This window comes from Haemorhous mexicanus, chromosome 2, assembly GCF_027477595.1.
Source record: "Haemorhous mexicanus isolate bHaeMex1 chromosome 2, bHaeMex1.pri, whole genome shotgun sequence".
Classification (NCBI taxonomy): domain Eukaryota; kingdom Metazoa; phylum Chordata; class Aves; order Passeriformes; family Fringillidae; genus Haemorhous; species Haemorhous mexicanus.
In genome coordinates this window covers 112,125,876-112,143,513 of record NC_082342.1, presented here as the reverse complement: position 1 = coordinate 112,143,513, position 17,638 = coordinate 112,125,876, and the positions used below count along the sequence as shown (strand labels likewise).

The window sequence follows — 17,638 nt, the reverse complement described above, 5'->3', positions numbered from 1 at the left end:
TGGAATAGGTTGGTCCATAGACTTGCTGCTCAAGGAACCAATGGATAGAGATGTTTTTCTTGGTTGTATCTTTGGTCAAAAGTTCATGAAATAAAATAGCATTTTGGTGTCTTAAAAATATGTATACTTTACTAGTGAAGGTTTCTTTGTTGATACTGTTGGTGTATCTATTGTGTGAATCTATATATGTGCAAAGGAATTTGCATATGAAAAAGTTATCCTTCAGCAAACCCGGTCATACATCCCTTGAACTAGCTGAAGTCTCAGAAGTTATGAAAAGTTGAATTTAGTGTTACTTTACAACTGTACCTCAGCATCAGAAATGGAGTTACATGCATAAAATGTGCCCTTTTCAACACATCCTCCACCTCACTCGACAGCAGTTTCTCCACTGTGTATGGTCTTTATGGAGGGAATGTAGGTCTGGCTGTGCCTGCAGAGGTGAAAAACTTGTGGCAGCCTAGACTTGCCAATGGCTTTGCAGCAGTAGGACCTCTGTAAAGAAGATAATACTCTCTGTGCTATTTCAGTAATGAAATGATGACTGCCTAGCGTTTATGGGAAAGGAAATACTCATATCCATACTTTGGTTTAAATAGGTGAATTATTTCTTTATCAGAAAAAAAATCTGCTGATCTTTTCAGACATGAATATTTCTTTATTATTAATTAGATTTTATTAATCATTAAGTAATAAATATGAAATATCAATTAATTATATATTTTTATTAAATAGTTTGTTTGGATATACATATTTTGGCTATATATCTCTAAGGCTCAGCCTTACATTTTATAAAATCAATTTAGGATTTTTTTCCTTCTAATCATTCTGTATTAAAAATAGAAGCATTCAGACTCTGGGTTGATAAAAATACATTATGTTTATGAGGTGAGTAACTGTGATGCTTCTGAAGTTTACTTAATTTTTTTCTCACATAAAAAAATGTATAAAGCTTAAAAAAAATGAACTCATAGACTCATTGTTTAATTCCATAGTAGCTGATCCAGAATTGCTGGTAGATTTTTGTTTGATTCATAAAATGACTCAGTAGTTAACTTAAGAAACAGAAGATTGATTTTTAGCATGATCTTGAGACAGTAATTATTACACTGCTACATATGTTTTGCTTCTTTTTCTTTCTGCAACGCTTTAAGCATATAAAAATATGCATTTAGAAGTACAGACTTGGATTTTGATTAAAGATTGCTTAGGATTAAATAAACTTCTGTGTAAAGGAAGGAAAACATGTATTGCCTCAGTTTATATACTTCTTGGAAATTCTAGCAATCTATTGTGTGAGCAGTCTTGAAGCTGACTTCAAGCCAGGCTTTTAACACATAATGGATTAGAGAAAACTCAGGATGCTTTGGAGTACCTTCATGAAGAAAAATGTATTACAAGAAATTCAAATTTGTTCAAAAATGTATACTTTTGGTTTTCAGAAGGTTGCTGGAGGACATAGGTAGAGAGGGTGAAATTGTGAAGTAGCAGACTGTTAAGGGTTTGCAAGTGTTAAGGATAGGGCCACTTTGGGTTCCTTTCAGAGGTGCTTGAAAATACGATATTTAGAAGGAAACACTTCTGTTGTATTTTCATAAGTTTCCCTAATGAACTCTTATGAAGTCAAAATTATTTTAAAATATACCACCAGTTTAAATGGTTAAGCATTATTGCCATGAAATAATTGTGGTCTGTCAGGAAACTGAGTGAACATAAAACAGTAAATAAAATGATTTATCCATAGCCCTGAACCTCAACAAGAATCATGTCATCCTTAAAAGAGCAGGTGGAGTTTATTAATTGCACCTTACTCCTTTTTACACGTGAATATCTTTGATCTTTTTAGAAACATGATTCATAATGCAATAGTTTAGATATTTAAATATTGGTGGTATGCTAGAAGAAAACTGCCTCTTTAGTGATTTGTAGCAGAACAGTAGCTTTTACTTTTGGAATTCCCCTCTCATTTTTTAGACCCAGTAGCAGTAGTTTCCAAATTCCAGCGAGTATGTGTTTTTACACTCCCACAATGCCAAATTGCTATAAGTTTTGTGTATGGCAATTTACTGTTTTAATCTTGTCTGAACCTTCAGGAATTTGTATTAATATATGAGCCACATAGTGTTTTTTTGGAAGGGAATATATTCTCTCTTGGACTGGCTTTTAGAAATAGGGAAAAATGGGATCATACTGTCCTGACCCTGACACGTTGTGCCTGTCTTTTGGTGGTTTTTATTTTGACATGTGTTTGAGTGTAGTAGAGGAGAAGCTGTCACCAAGGATCACTCTTATAATTAGGTCTGAAATGTAAAAGCAAGTCTGTGAGAAAATAAAAATGTAACTTTTCACTTAGAATAAAGACATTTATATTCTGAACAATATGATATCTTGATCCCTCAGCTGTCCAGTCATTCCAGCAAAATGTTACAGCATTAGTGTTCCTGTTAGGCCTTAAGAATTTTGGGTTTGATATTGTAAGATGGCATAAGAGCTTCCAGCCTATGTTTCTGCCTCACTTCTCTGCAGAATTTTTCCAGATTATGGTTGTGTTCTTTAGCCAGTTTCATTAACTGGAAGGAAATTTCTGAAGGTAATTTATTGAACCATTTAGCATTGTGACTGTTGATTTGAAATTCTACAACCTTCCTCCAAGGCCCTAAGCATTCTAAAGGGTCTGATGTGAAACAGGTCTGTTGAGATGCAGTTCACAGCAGGAAAAAAATTGACTTTTATATCACAATAATGTCCACAGACTGGAGCCTGCACCAGTATGGGCTCTCCACAGGGTCACAATTTCCTTCAGAGCACACCTTCCTGTTCTGGTGTGGGGTCCTCCACAGGTTGCAGTTTATTTCAAAAGATTTATTCAGTATTGTATGTGAAAATTTATCTTAGTCATCAGCTCTCTTCTGGGACTTCCAAGTTTAAAGGTCAGAAAAACTGTTCAGTGGTAGTCACTCCAGTTCTTAAAATAATTCCTTAAAACAACTGGCTTTTTGGGTTTTGGTTTTTTTAAATTTTCCACCTAGCATTTATTCACTGACTCTTTAATTGACTCTTTAATTCTTACATAAGGTGTAGGGTGAAAACCAACGTGGACTAGCTGGAAGTTGTGATGCACTGAGAGTGTAGAACTGAGGTGATATTTTGGTGCCATGTATAGCACAGACTTGATAGATTCTTTCTCATGCCTTAAGCCTACATTTTTTAGTCTGTAAAATGAAGGGGTTTTTTTTGTAACAAATACTGAGAGCTCTTTCAAAGGTATACAAGTATGCAAGATCTACCTCTATATATTTATAGTATATATTCCATATTCCATTTTCTTGCTTCACCCAACTTTTTTTTTTTTTCATATAGAAAATAATTTGGATATTACAATATTTTTGACTGGAATAAATTTCTTTGCAGCTGAAAACTAACTTTATGGTGGGTGTAGGTGGTTAGACTATTACAGTAAGCAAAGGAAGTTTTTGATCTTTAAGGAAAAGAAAAAAGCAAGACGTAAAAACTTAAACTCCCAAAATAGAACCACATTACCAAAAATAAAGAAATCCCTTTTTAGTGTTCCAATATCATGGTTCATAGTATGTACTTGGCAGAAGTTTTGACTGATATATTCTATAATTAATTTCATTAAGCAAACTACCCTGTCTTCTCTTCCAAATTATAATATTTCATAGTTACTCTTATTATTTTAGATCTTTTACTGTACTGGAAAAAAACCCAGAGCATGTTTTTGGTTATTGCAGCACATTGACAGGTTTTTAATGAAAAAATGTGAAAACAGAATCTCCCAGTTATAGTTTTCCAGATTGACTGTAGCTGTCACAAAAGCATATTAATTTGCAGTAAGAAATATCTTAAAAAGAAATTTTTAGCATCCTTCTTTTTGTAGTGCTTCACTTCCTGCTTGTGCTCCAGGTGTCTTGGATTGATGCTGAGCTCATGGGTGTGTTATACCCCAGCTGATGTGGGGTGGGGTGATTGGAAATCAGACACTGGTCCCCAGAACTAACTGATGTTTCACAGGATATAATTTTTTATTATTCCAGTCAGCGTATGGTGGCTTCCACACCATCTTTTTCTGACGCTGTAGGCGTAAAAAAAGGTCAAATATAGCAGTGCTTGAAATTTAACATGCTAAACTGGTTTGCATCTACTCTCCTCCATCTGTTAGGTCTCCTACTACTCTGAAAAGAAATTCTTCTATATGAAGTTAGCTTCTACTTCTCAGGGATACATCAATTTAATTTTTGATATTAACTGTACCTACCCTTAGTAATTATGATGTTTCAAATCAAATCTGATTAGAAAGAGTGCTGATTACAAAGACGATGAATATTTCTTTTGCTGAGTTGCATTCTTAATTACAGTTTTGGATTATATAGCTGTAGGAAAGTATATGTAGACTGAATTTTGTTGTCTAACCACTTGATTGATTATCCTTTTCATGCCTTGGGGATTAGTATGCAATCCACAACTGCATAAAGAGTTTTAAGTTTGGCTATAGTTACCAGGATTAGGGTGTAAAGAATAAATGTTTAAGGAATGAAAATCAGTGGAGTAAACCAGTAAAGCTTTATAAACTAAACCCAGGTAAGAACTGGAGCTGTGGGTGATCCTTGGATCTGTGAAGAGCCTGTGTCATAGGCAGGCATGTATGGATGTCAGGAGTTTCAAAGTCCTTTGGCACAGCGTGTTTTGGGGTTTTGGTTCAGTTCTTGGTTGGGGGGGGGGTGTTTTTATTTTTGTTTGTTTGTTTTTGTTTGGTTGGAGATTTTTTGTTTGCATGTTTTAATCCTGGTTTGGGATGAAATATTACTTTTCTAGGAAACTCTTCTTTCAATATGCAATATATAACAAAGTGCATTGACACTTTAAAGAAAGATTGTTTGTCCTGTTGATAAAGTTGTGAACATGAGTGCAGTTTTATGGTTATTCCTGTTACACAACTGTTAGCTTTTTGTTTCATGTCATCACCTGAAGCCTGCTGTGAAGTTTGGAGGCTTGGAGTTGCTCCACCTGCCATGTTATTTTGCTATATAAGCTCTGCCAGCAGTTTTTATGGAAACAACATTATGGAATTATAGGAGCCCTTAACGCATTTTCAGCTCTTTCTGATGTTCTCCTTGTGATTTTTCTTTCTAAGTTTGTTGGTTTTCTTTTTTGTGGGTGTTTTGGTTAGGATTGGTTTTTTTTGTTTTTTTTTTTCTTTTTTTTTTTTTGTATGAATGTGTGTTCTTCCTTCTGTTACTTTGTTTAACAGATCCTAAAAGGAGATCTAGAAATGAAAAGGCAAATGATGAGTAAGCTGAAGTTGCTCAGCCAAGATCTCCTTGTAGCTGTGAAAAATAAAGCAGTGGCTCAAAAGCTGGAAAGTCGTCTTGAAAATTTTGCTCAGCGCTGGGAAAGCCTTGTGCAGAAGGTGGAGAGCAATTCTAAACAGGTTTGTAAAAAACAGTTTTATCAGTTTAAAACAATCAGATCCTTTGACAGTCAAATGCTTTAAGTAGTTTTGGTGCTCTTTGTCATCTTGTTTTAATTATTTCTCCTGCATGATTGTTTAAGATATATTTTATTTTTAGGACAGCATAATACAATGATAATATAATTTTCTGGAATGTTATTCATGTCTTTAGTTTTTAATCTGTAATTATGGTGTTGATTACTTTCTTGGGTTGTTAACTATGTTTTCAGGGATGATACAAACCATAATGAAAATACCTTTCCAGTTAATTTTTTTTAACATATAATAACACACTTTTTTATACCTGTGTCTTTGAAATAGCACGTCATCTGAAATTAGTGCAAGAACTGTCTGCTAGTTTAAGTGAATTTTTTTTTTTCAATATGAAAAATTACTAATTGTTTGCTGTTTTACTTCTGTATGTGATATGCTGATTTACAGATTAAAAAGAGAGGCTACAAGAAAAAGAAATTTCTTGGAAAAATAAAGAAATCAATCTATACCTGTAACCAAAGTGCCAATGAAAAAATATAACCTGCTAATTTTTGTTACCACTTTATGTAAACTGTAATATATTTAAAAAAAGAAATTGAGTTTTTAAACCAGGTAATAAAATTCAGCACTCTGTTGTAGTAGCCAAGCCCATATCCAGTTATTTTGCCTAGACATCTTGTTAACATCTCTTTCTTACTGCATTTAAACCCAAACCAGCTCCCTTTCTTCCATTCCATTATCTCACTAATATTGGGGTAATTTTGAGCTGTCACTTTATGACTAAAAATGGTAAAATGGAAATGGATATTAAGGCTTTTTAATTAAACAGCACAGAGCAGAATGTTACAGCAGGTACCTCTGTCCTGTCCATACAGGTCTCTCACAGTTCTGGTCAGTTTGATTCAATTCCCTTGAGCATGCTGCCCATTTTTGTTGCTCTCTACTAAGATTTCTACCAAATTATGTTTGGGTTATTGAAAAAAAACCTACTATACTTCATGTAGTTATCTGAATCCCTCTTAACCAACCTTGCTTTCAAATCATACCCTAATATTTTTGCTTGCTCTGTGATATTTAGAAAAAGCAGCTGAAGTTGGAAAACTCAGTTTTGGAGAAAAGAAGGAAAGAAAATGGTTGAAGGGCACAATTTCAGTATGAAAGCAAAACCATATTGTGTACACACCATTTAGGAGTTGCAAATGAGATTTAATTGCAGTATATTTGCTGTAGAAAACCTCCTGTTTCAAAGCAGAGATAAATTCCAGATATTCATTTTTAAATTGGGGATGGTTAGGGTCACACAACTGGAGGAAGTTAGTAAGACACTCCAGATTCTTCAAGTCCTGTTCACATTGGTGATGGCTCCTAAATGCAGTTACTAGTTTTGAAAATGGAACTTAGATTACAGAAAATGAAGTGATCAATCTTGAGGCTATAAACATAGATCAGCACAGCTGGGAGATGGTTTGGATTCCCAGCACAGCTTAGCTGTCCTGTCACAGCAGAATGTTTCAGTGGATAAGCTCTTCCTCCAAGGAGAAGCTGCTCTGCTTGGGATAGAAGTGATGTGCTGCCATGGACATACTGCTTCACCTTCTGGAAACATTGCCCAGTTAGGCCTGGCTGAAGGATCTGTTCCTAAGGCACTGTCACTCTGTTCAGACATATTTTCTGTGGAATCCTGATGGTGTACTTGTCACCATGAGTTTCTGTCTAGGCAGGGCAGTTAATTTCAGTGAGGTTTTTCACATGTACTCATTAAAGAGCTCATTTATGTGTTTACACTGTGAAAAAAGATGCATGATCTCATTATGTTCTCTAGGCATGAACTGAGGAGGAGGAGATTTTGAAGGGGGTGAAAAACAGAATATTTTTCCACTAAAAACTATCAGAAAATGTATGTTATATTCATCAAGCTTAGATATTGCCTTCGAAATTAACTTTACATGGTTAAGTGGTGGACTTGGCAGAGCTAGGTCAATAGTTAAACTCAATGATCTTAAATGTCTTTTCCAACCTACAGGATTCTATGATTAATAATTTTCATAGGGTGCTCATAATTGCATTTTTGTCCTTAGTTATTTCCCCTCTTAATAAAGTGTCACCAAATGATTAACTTGTTAACAAAATAAGAAATTAAATGGAAGAGACAACCTCAGGCTCTGTTCAAAGATGATTCTCCAACTAGACATATAAAGTAGCTATAAATCCCAAAGGAAAAGTGCAGAAAGTAGAATGTGAGTTCTCCCACATTTGGCTGAATTAATTGCTCTTGAATTCAAGCATCTAATCAGAACACATGGCTGAAGCTCCTGCTACAAATGACTGGATGGCAAGGGTGTGTGAGAGAGAGAGAAATCTAAAAGGCAGTTTGTCCTCATCATGGAAATGTCAGCTTTCCTTCACTGACCACACAGTGGAATCAAGGACAAGGACAGCTTGTTTAGGCTAGACGTGGAGCTTCCAGAAACTCTAAACCCAGCTTTGCTGAGCTCATTATGCTCACTAAATTGTACTGAAAATCTTTCCAAACTAAAGAAAACACCATTCCTCATCCCAACTTCCCCACTTACAGAGATAAATTTCATCAAAGAACAGATGACAGCTCCAAAAGTGAGTGTAAAGGAAAATTATGAGTTTATCAGGACAGAGGGCACTTCCAAAGACAGTAATAAATGTTGGCATTAAAGGAAGGCTGCTGTATAAATGAGAAATAAAATGCCATAAAACTACTGAAGTGCTATACACACATTGTACATATGTTTGCCTATAGATGATGAAAAAGATTTGAATTTGTCTGCTAGGAAAAGAGATGAGTTTTAACATGTTTCAAAGATGGTCTTGATGTGAAACTGCTAGGAAACATTGTGTTTTGAAAGTCTTTTAATGTGCACCCTTGTGAGTCACCTTAACTTTTTCTGTATGATTTTCTAGTGGGTTAAAGCCCTAGTGTATGTTACCCCTTCTCAGAATCACATTTGCTGTTCAGGTACTGAAAGGGATGAAGAAAATATGGAGTTTTTATTTGCAGTCATTGAATAATACATGAAACACACCACTTTGGTGATTAAAAGGTGTTTGAATTTTTTTGTTGTTGTTTTTTCTCTTTTTGTTTTCATTTTTGTTTGTTATTTTTTGGGGGGGTTGGTTCTTTGGGGTTTTTTGTTGGGTTTTTTGTGTTTGTTTGTTTTCTTTTTTCTTCTTTTTTTTTCATCAGGTAAGTTAATAAAAGTTACTTCTTTTTTTTTTTATTCCTAACATTGGTAATGATTGTCCTTTTCCTATCAAGTGTATGCAGTTTAAATGTGAACCAGCTCCATCTTGCACGTAAGGTTGCAATCTACATTTTAGTCTTACCCTGTCTTTAATTAGAATAATTACGAACTTCAAGTTCACATCTCCATTCTCCTTTTGAAGCACATTTTAGCCTCCACTCCTGTTGATTAAGCATGAAAAATACTTTTTTATTGTTTTCCCATCCAAATCATTACACCCCCCCAGCACTGTGCTTTGACTGCTCTGAGCAGTGATTGCAGTTCCAGCTCTGGAAGGGCAGATCCCTATCTCCAGCTGCAACTGCTACTCCTGTAATTGGTATTATGCTGCAGAAGATTTCCACAGTGCCCTAGCTGTGGCTTATTCTGTGTTACACCTTCTTCACTGGAAACTCTGCCCTGGTATTGATTAGCAAATGAAAACATGGCAGGATATGACCCTAGGTGTCTGAAATATCATCCTACCATTGATTTTTGGATAAAACAGAGTGTAATATGAATTTTATTAGAAGAGGAAACAGAGACAGAGAGACTGTACCCAAAATTATATAATAGGCAAGAAACTCTTTCTGTTCTTATGTAGAGTCAGAGCAGAGAGAGACGACATCAGGTTCTATCTTCAAATGTCATGGAACCCTAGACATTAGAAGCTTTAACTTGTTTTTCCTTCTGCCCTCTAATTAATTTAAATAAAATGGAAAAGAATGCTATAGAGAGTTTCAATAAAAATGTATGGAAATACTGACTTAATGTTGTCATGATTTCTGTAGAAAAAAAATGTTATCAAAATCAATATATCTGTGAGAGAACTAAAACAAGAGTGTTACTACATAAAATATTAGTGGTTAAAAAGTCAACTGGGTGTTTTTCTCTTCCAATGAATTTTGTAGTTCATGTTACCTAAATCCCTGCTGGTTGCAAGCAGTTTATTCATAACTGTAGTAATTATTCCATATATTTTTTTTAAATCTGCTCTGAATCTAAATTTTTTAGTCTTCTTAGTAGTCCAGAGTCTGCTCTATAACCTAGAGAGCTGCCTATTTCTAGAGGTGGAAGCACAGCATTGGGTTAGTTGCTCTGTGAAAGAAATACTGCCAGTTTACAGTGGTAAAGCCCTTCCCTACTCATCACTTCCACTGTCAACCTGGACAAAGAACAGGAAGACTTTTGTGTGGAAGAGAATGAGAAGAATTCAACTGAGTTGGCAAGAATTTGTTGGGTTTTTTTTTTTTTTTTCAGGTTTCTTGGCTTTACTGATATTGCCTGCTGGGAAGAGGCTGCTTGCTAATAGTGTTTCCCTTTCCTTGTCATTCTATTTTTCTTTTTCAATGCAGGGAAGCATTGTGGAGAAGATGTTAGACCTGGTTACCTCTTCATTTTTTATAGAATCACTTATGTCTCAATAACAAAGCTAACTCAATTATGTTACTGAATTTCTGATGCAAGAAGTAATAGATAATTTATGTATGTGTTTATAGTTTCATGGACTTTTAGATACTGGCATGTCTGTTTTTTAATTGGACACTCTTAATTATTGCATATTAGCAAAAGCAAAGATGTAGGGCTTTTCAGGTGCACAACCTTTTCTTTTCCTGGTATCATTTTTTTCTTTTATTTTCCATTTCACTGCCCTTAAACTGAAAGGTGGTCATTGGAGCTGTAACTAGAGCGTTTTGACAAATGAGCCATCATCTGACAGAATCAAAAAGAGACGTGGCCTGTTTCTCATGAGTTAAGGAATTTAAGAGCAGCTGCCACATTTGAGTTGGAAAATGTTATATAGAAAAAAGTACAAATAGGCAGTACATGCATAAGCAGTGTACAAACAACTATCAGAAAAAAAAATATTTCTCATCATTCTTTTTTTAATGCAGCTGAGCTAAACAAAAGGGGGTTTTTTATCACCAGAGCAAAGGTAAATGCATTAGGTAGGTAGTGTTTACAGTGTTACATGCCATGGGTATTAGTATTTGGTGTGACCCCAAAATATTGGGTTTTAATTATGGAATAAAACTGATGAAAATAATTTACCTTCTAATGTATGTGTTCTAATTTAAGATTTCCAGACAGAAAGTTAACTGCCTTTTCATGCAAGTATGTTATGGTGGATTACATTCTATTTAAAAATTTTTATAAATGGTAAGACTAATAATTGGTAATTTAGAGCCATTTTAATGACTTTGTCACCTCTCAAGGAGGAAATTTTCAGATGGGGGCAGTCTGAAATTAATATTTAGTGATAGTAACATTTTATTTATTTGCCATCATTCAATTCCATTGTAAAATTCCATTCATTTGTTTTCTTCATTCAGCATGGATTACAGGGGGCTCTAAGTTCATTAGAATCCTTTCTGATTTTGATATTGGCTTTTGCAGATAACTTATTCACACAGCGTGAGTCAGATAAAACAATCTAGCTTGAGTTCTGTATAATGTTTTTTCCTGAAGGTCAGCCTATGACCAGATGAGAGCAGTTTCTCATTATTTCCTGTTGCTCCTCCAAACAATCTTTACTGAAGTCTTTCCAATAATGTATGACCTCCGTTTTTGTGCTTCTCACAGATTTCGCAGGCTGTCACTTCCACTCAGACATCACTAACACAGACAACTGTAATGGAAACTGTAACTATGGTGACCACAAGAGAGCAAATCCTGGTTAAGCATGCTAAAGAGGAACTCCCACCACCTCCACCCCACAAAAAAAGGCAACTCCTTGTGGATTCAGAAATTAGGAAGAGGTGAGAATCATCATGAGACAGAGAGAGAATACTGATAGAGTCTGGACAAAAATGCAAAAATTGTCATTTGACTGCAGTATTTTTCTGTATGCTATTTTGAGCTTAAAATTGTATTTCTGTTCTCTACTAGGATACCAGCTGATTATTATCTTTCTTTACTCAACATGAGTTATGGATTATATTTGGCTTGTATTACACCTATTTAGCAGTATAGAATATTAATGATTGCATCAGTGCTATTGCATAGTAATTATAGTCAAAGTCCTTGTGTATGGCATCGTGGGCATCCCACTTGACTAGGGTCTTGAAGCATGATGGACAGGAAGCATTTCAAATTAATTCTAGGATTTTTGTATTCTTAAAGAATTTTATTACAGTTTAAATACTAGTAATAGAGATATTGCCTTTTTTCTAAAGTTCATTGTATTCTTCTGGGCATATGGGTCAGGAGTAAAAATAGCAGTTCTCCAGAGGCAGTTAAGATTTTGTGAAACATGCATTATTATTGCTTTCAGATTTTTTTCATGTGTAACTCAAGTACAAGTGGCAAGGGATTTTATACTGATGCTGAACACTAGTTAAAGTCAGGAGAAAAATTTCTGATGTGTTTAGGCAGAATTGGCTCAAGCACTAAGTTTCTAAATGAAGTACTAAGAAGGTAGATTTCAGACGTTCATTGTGATGTTTGTTTTGGAAATGTTTTTTGTTATTCTGATAAACATGAATTCCAGGATAATAGAATCAAAGACTGAAAAGGATGTGGAATTGCATTCAGTTTCATTCTCGTTTCTATACACAATATCTTTGTTTAAGTTCAATGTGTTTACCAGGAAAGCTATTTTCTTGTACAGTAGTGCTTCACTAATTAAGAAGAATTAAATATAGTAAGAATAGGAGAAATCTGACTTCTTTTTAATTGAAGTTTTTTATGTTATTGGAAAAATAGGTACTTTTTATCTGTAGGCATTGTACCTGTGTTTAACCTTTCTAGAGGTAAGGTTTCTAGCTCAGCATCATTATTTAGGAATGTTGTATATGCGATGTAAGAAGAGTAATTCTCCCCCCTTTTTGTTAAATTGGATAACTATTTCTATTGAAAGTGCTTGGTCTAAATCAGTTTGTGAGCTAAATTTCAATGAATTGATTCTATCTCCAAAATCTTCATTTGGAATCAGTTTTTTCCCACATCCTAGGTTACCATTAAATCATAAGTGAGAGTTGTATTTTGCTAATATATTCCCAAGCACTCAAAATGATGCAGTGCAATGACTGTCAGCAGACTTGTAATGCCTGAATTTGTGAAAGGAATTTTTAGATGGCAGTGTTGTTGCTTATCAGGAATTATAATCCTTAACACTCCTGTTATGTTTCAGTAGAAACATACAAAGATGTGAAACAGGATCGAGGCCCTGTTGCCTTATGTATGACAGTAAATCTTTACTGTAGCATGGTGCCTATCATTAAAATAGTGATCTGCTTTATTTTGAAATGAAAAATTAAGAATGAAATTTTCCCTGCAGTTCCAAAGTATTTAAATAATTGGTATTTAAAACTTTTTACCTTTTTTTTTTTCAGAACTGAAAGTTTTAGGAATGATCTTACTTCATGAGGAAGTGAAGTGCAAAATTACTGTTATAAAAGAAGGTGTTATCTTAGGTAAAACTAAATGGAGTATGATGATTTATTTTTAAACCTATTTTTTAATTCTTCAAGAAAATTGTTGCTATATGCACTATTATCAAACTGGAGACCAATTGGCAAAGAAATTCCTTTTTCAACTACTACGTATTTGCTGTTAGCATATATTTTCCTTCTTGCTCATATTCTTTTAATTTGCCTTAATACTGAAAGTAAACTTGGCAGGGTGCAGCAGAACACAGAGTTGATACTCATCATGCAAGGAGACTGCCTGAGGGCAGGAATTAGCTGGATTATGGGAACTGTTTTTGTTCCAAACTACCTTGGTTTATAGAAAGTGATAATTATGTGTTACTACAGAGCTTTAGCTGATGTCTGTGTGAAGAACTCCAACTAACAAGTTTATATAGAAACCTGATTGATCCTTGTGCAGAAAATAGGATGTATTATCAACTTTGAGACTAGGATTGCTTTAAGATATATTACTGGTAGATCTGCTACCAAATTTACAGTGTGTTAATAATTTTTTACCATGCATACTAGGTTTCAACGGGTTTTTGATTTGTTTTAATGCCATCTAAAATATGTGCATTCACCATATAATTTCTGTTTAACTTTTGGGTAAGAGTCAAGATGGAACAATCTGTAGTTCTCAGTCTTGGCCTGGTATTGGAATTTAGGTATTGGAATAAGTCGTGGTTTCTTTTAGATATTTAAAATCAAAGTTCTTTTCATTTCTGCACAGGTTAGACTTTTATTTTGATCTGCTAGGAGAGAAATCTGATTTCACAAGGAAAAAGGGAGGTTTTTTTTTTTTTTAATACACGTAGATTTTAAAATATACTGTATTGTTTTGTGTGCCAAAATTACTAGTTTTGTTTTAACAATGGAATTGCACCAGCACATGAACACTTGTCCAGTGTGACTGTTATATCTGTGAGCGGACCTATATTTTAGGAATGTGCAAAGTAGATGTTGGAAATGTCCACAGCTGTGCAGCAGGATGAATGATGGTTATATTACATGAAGGCAGTATTTCTCCATTCAGAAGATCTTTCTGGCACTTCTGACTGAGCAGAGAAAACGCCAAACCCCACAATTTGTCTACTTTTAGTTTCTAGAAAGTCCAAGCGGGTGATCTAGAGTGGGAGGAGCACTCTTTGGAAAAACACTTGGAGAGTAAACTGTGGGGAAGAAGTTTCAGCTTAGAATAACAGGTTTTGTGACTTTTTTTTACTGAATATGTAAAAATGCACCCTTGGAAATGAACACACTTTATAGAATGCTGTTGTTTCTCTAAAAGACAAGAAAATATGAATTTATGCTAGATATTAGCATAATAATGGAAGAAGAAAGCTCATCTAAAAATTTGGGTGCTCAGCTAAAATCACTTTGGTTAAAATATCACTGGTGACTAGACATCTTTTGGATGAATGTTTTTGTTTGATAGGAGAAAAAGTTTTGTATTTCCAAACATCCAGTAATTTATTTTTTGGGAGCATTGTTGGCTGCAAGATCTCTCAGGGTTTTTTTGTTTGGGCTCAATTGTAGCTGCACTCAAGAATAAACAAAGCCCATAGTGCTGCATGCCTTTTGATTTTTTAAAATAAATTTAAATAATGGGGGTTCTCAACCTACCTCTCCTACATCATTCTATATTGTGTGTGCTTGCAACCATAATTTTCCCTGAGCAGTTAATGCCTAATACTTGATGGTTGTGTACTCTTTAGTTTTGGTTGGATAAAAAAGCCCTTGCAGTTACTGAAGGCTTGTGAGAACCTTCCAAAGGTGAATAACCAGATTGTGTTGGCTGCTTTCTGCAGTCACAATACAACACACTGCTTGCTGTTGCTTGGTATTTTTAGGCCTGGAAGGGACAGCCACATTGGGGGTTGAGGCTTTTTTGAGGTGGTGAATAATGCTCCCAGGTTTTCTTCTTTCCTCTATTCTCAGACTTTAGTTGGTGTTGTTTCTGTAAAAGGACAATGCCTGAAATAAATTCATCAGGCCCCGTTGCCAGAGGTTTGGAAATACTTCTGCTTCAGATGATCTTCTCTGTGAATTATATATTTTAGAGATACTGGATACTATAGGAAGGAATAATGGCTTGGCTACTCCGTGAATATTGTATTAGAGTACTGTCTAAGAGCACGGCCTCTAGGTACTAAGCCAAGCAGAAAAAAAAGGGGTGGCTAAGATTGAAGCATCAAACTTTTTAGAATTCCAACAGTTTTATCAGGGTTGGAGGTATAAAAATCTCAATTTAAACTGAATAAATTAAGAAGAAGCAATTTGTCTTGTAGACCAATAACATCCACAGAACTGAATGTCACATTTCCATTGCTCTTATATTCTGTGGCACAAATCCATGCTAGAAGGAAGCTGGTTTTTTTGGTTTTTTTTTTTTTTTTTCCGCTTAAGTCAAGTTTTTGCCATAAGTGGAGGCAAGCAGAGATAAGAACCGAATTATTATTATTTTTTTTTTTTATTTCTTCCCCCTCCATTCTCCCCCCCCGAACTCTAAAGCTGCTTGAGGACTAATGCTTCAAAATGTCAAAATAACTTAGGTGAGTTAAGTTCTGTTACTAGTCAAAGAAATGCTCCTTTTCCCACAGGAATCAATTTAAAACTGAGAAAGATAAAATACTTGGAGCTGTATAATAAGGTCTTGAAAAGATTGTATTAGGCATTAGGGCTAGAGATAAATGCAACTCAGCAGAGGTTATAGTATTAAAAAAACCTGTAAATGGGAGAAGGGGATGCAAGATAACATATTTATTTTCATGGTATTTACAGATTCTGGTAAAAACAGGCCAGTTGCATATCATTAAAAAGTCTGAAAACTACTCTGTTCATGCTAAGTTTTTAAATAACAGACAAATAAGAACTGGTTATTATTAATTTAAACATATTTGTAATAATAATAGGCTTCAATGACAACCAAAGACACCTTTCTTTGCAATTTGGTAAATAGCTTTTTACATGCTTCCTAAGGTTTCCAATGAAAATCTATTTGTCATAACATTATTATTATTATAATGTTAATTTGAAGATTTGAAAGAGACTCGATGCTCTTTGAAGAGCAAGGTGTGTTAAAACAGGATAGTTGCTCCATCTAGTGTTTTTATCATTTAACAGCTGTTAAATGAACTTTCTGAAAAAAGAGAAGCCCTCACTCTTTTGAAAATTATTGTATTTTGGATTTCAATCCTTCATTATTTGCAAAAGTTTGGATTTTTAAGAAAAAAAAAATCAAAGGAAAACAAATAGGGACTTTATAATAGTCTTTTCAGTAGGTATTGTTTCATAGATCCCATTTCTGTGCAATTAATTGTGTTAGTCGGGACCAAATGCTGATGGTTTAGCACTTTAACAGCCCTCCACTGGGTTGTTTGACCCTTCTTGTCTTACAGAAATGCAGCCTGTGCTCTGGTACTGTTATCTAATGATAGGTAATACATTCAGAAAGAAGAAAGTCATGTCCTTAATTTTCCTGCTTGCTTTTGATTTCTTTAAGTCTGTAGCCAATTCCAGAGGAGAAGAGAAGGTGACTAAGACACAACAGAACAGTTTTCTGTTGCTCAAAGGGGAAATAATTAATAAAAATTTTCATTTGGAGAATAAGAAGTGTGGGTATGTTGAGGTTTGTATACATGGGCACTTAATGCTTAGTAAGCTTTTATCCTTTATAGTTTTTGCAAGGTGAGAAATGGATTAATGACAAATAAACAGAATTTATATTCTTCACATTTAGCACCTGAAATTGCCTGCAATATTAACAGAGTATTGATTGGCTCTGTACCTGATGGTTCTAGTTGAGTTTCTGTTGGAGATACACACTTGGGTTTGATTTGGTATTTCTTTTCATGCCTTGGTATGCATTACAGAAGTGCACTGGTCATAATGTTGATGAGGCTAAGCTTAATAGTGTCACAAATGTAGAGGGAGGGTCAAAATGTCATTCCAAAAGGAAATAAAATTGATACCTAAAATTGAAACCTAAAAAATAAGAAGGTAAAAAACAATTGTTTGGATAAATTGGCAGTTGAATTAGAAGATAAGAACAACTCTATTTATTAACTAATGGCTCATCAACTACAAATTCAGAGTAGGAAGGAAGACAGCAGGGAATTAGATCAGAATAATTCTTCCAATGGGCACCATGTGCTGTAAAGTTGTTCTTTGATATGTTCTAGGCAGTGAAGAGCTACAAGCTGAGAAAGACTCTGGTGAGCTGGGGATTTCAGTCTAGACATGGAAATGAAATAATTCAGTGAAGTGACTGTTGGATCAAAGTTGTGTCATTCCCTGCCAACTCAATATGTAGGCAAATGGTTTCATGTCTGCCCAAGAATCACTGTGGTGACAGGCCCAGTGTGATTTTGGTTTGGGGAGGGAAGGAAACAGATGAACAAAGGAAATTGTCAAGCAATTTATTTCTGGTAAAAGAATAAACTACGGAAACCAGTGTCTGTCCATGATAGCAGTAGCACTGTAATTAGTTTAAAGATGAAAATCCTTCA

The 17,638-nt window shown here is 34.7% G+C and overlaps 1 protein-coding gene across 7 annotated transcripts in view; it reads left to right on the top strand.

The window, feature by feature from the left end:
- DMD (dystrophin) overlaps positions 1 to 17,638 on the top strand; it is a 979,946-nt gene that overhangs the window by 287,163 nt on the left and 675,145 nt on the right. For all 7 annotated transcript variants that reach the window (XM_059839939.1, XM_059839938.1, XM_059839941.1 and 4 more), the window contains 2 exons: positions 5,270 to 5,449; positions 11,302 to 11,477. In XM_059839939.1, coding sequence (XP_059695922.1) covers positions 5,270 to 5,449; positions 11,302 to 11,477 — 356 coding nt within the window. The remainder of the gene's footprint in view (positions 1 to 5,269; positions 5,450 to 11,301; positions 11,478 to 17,638) is intronic.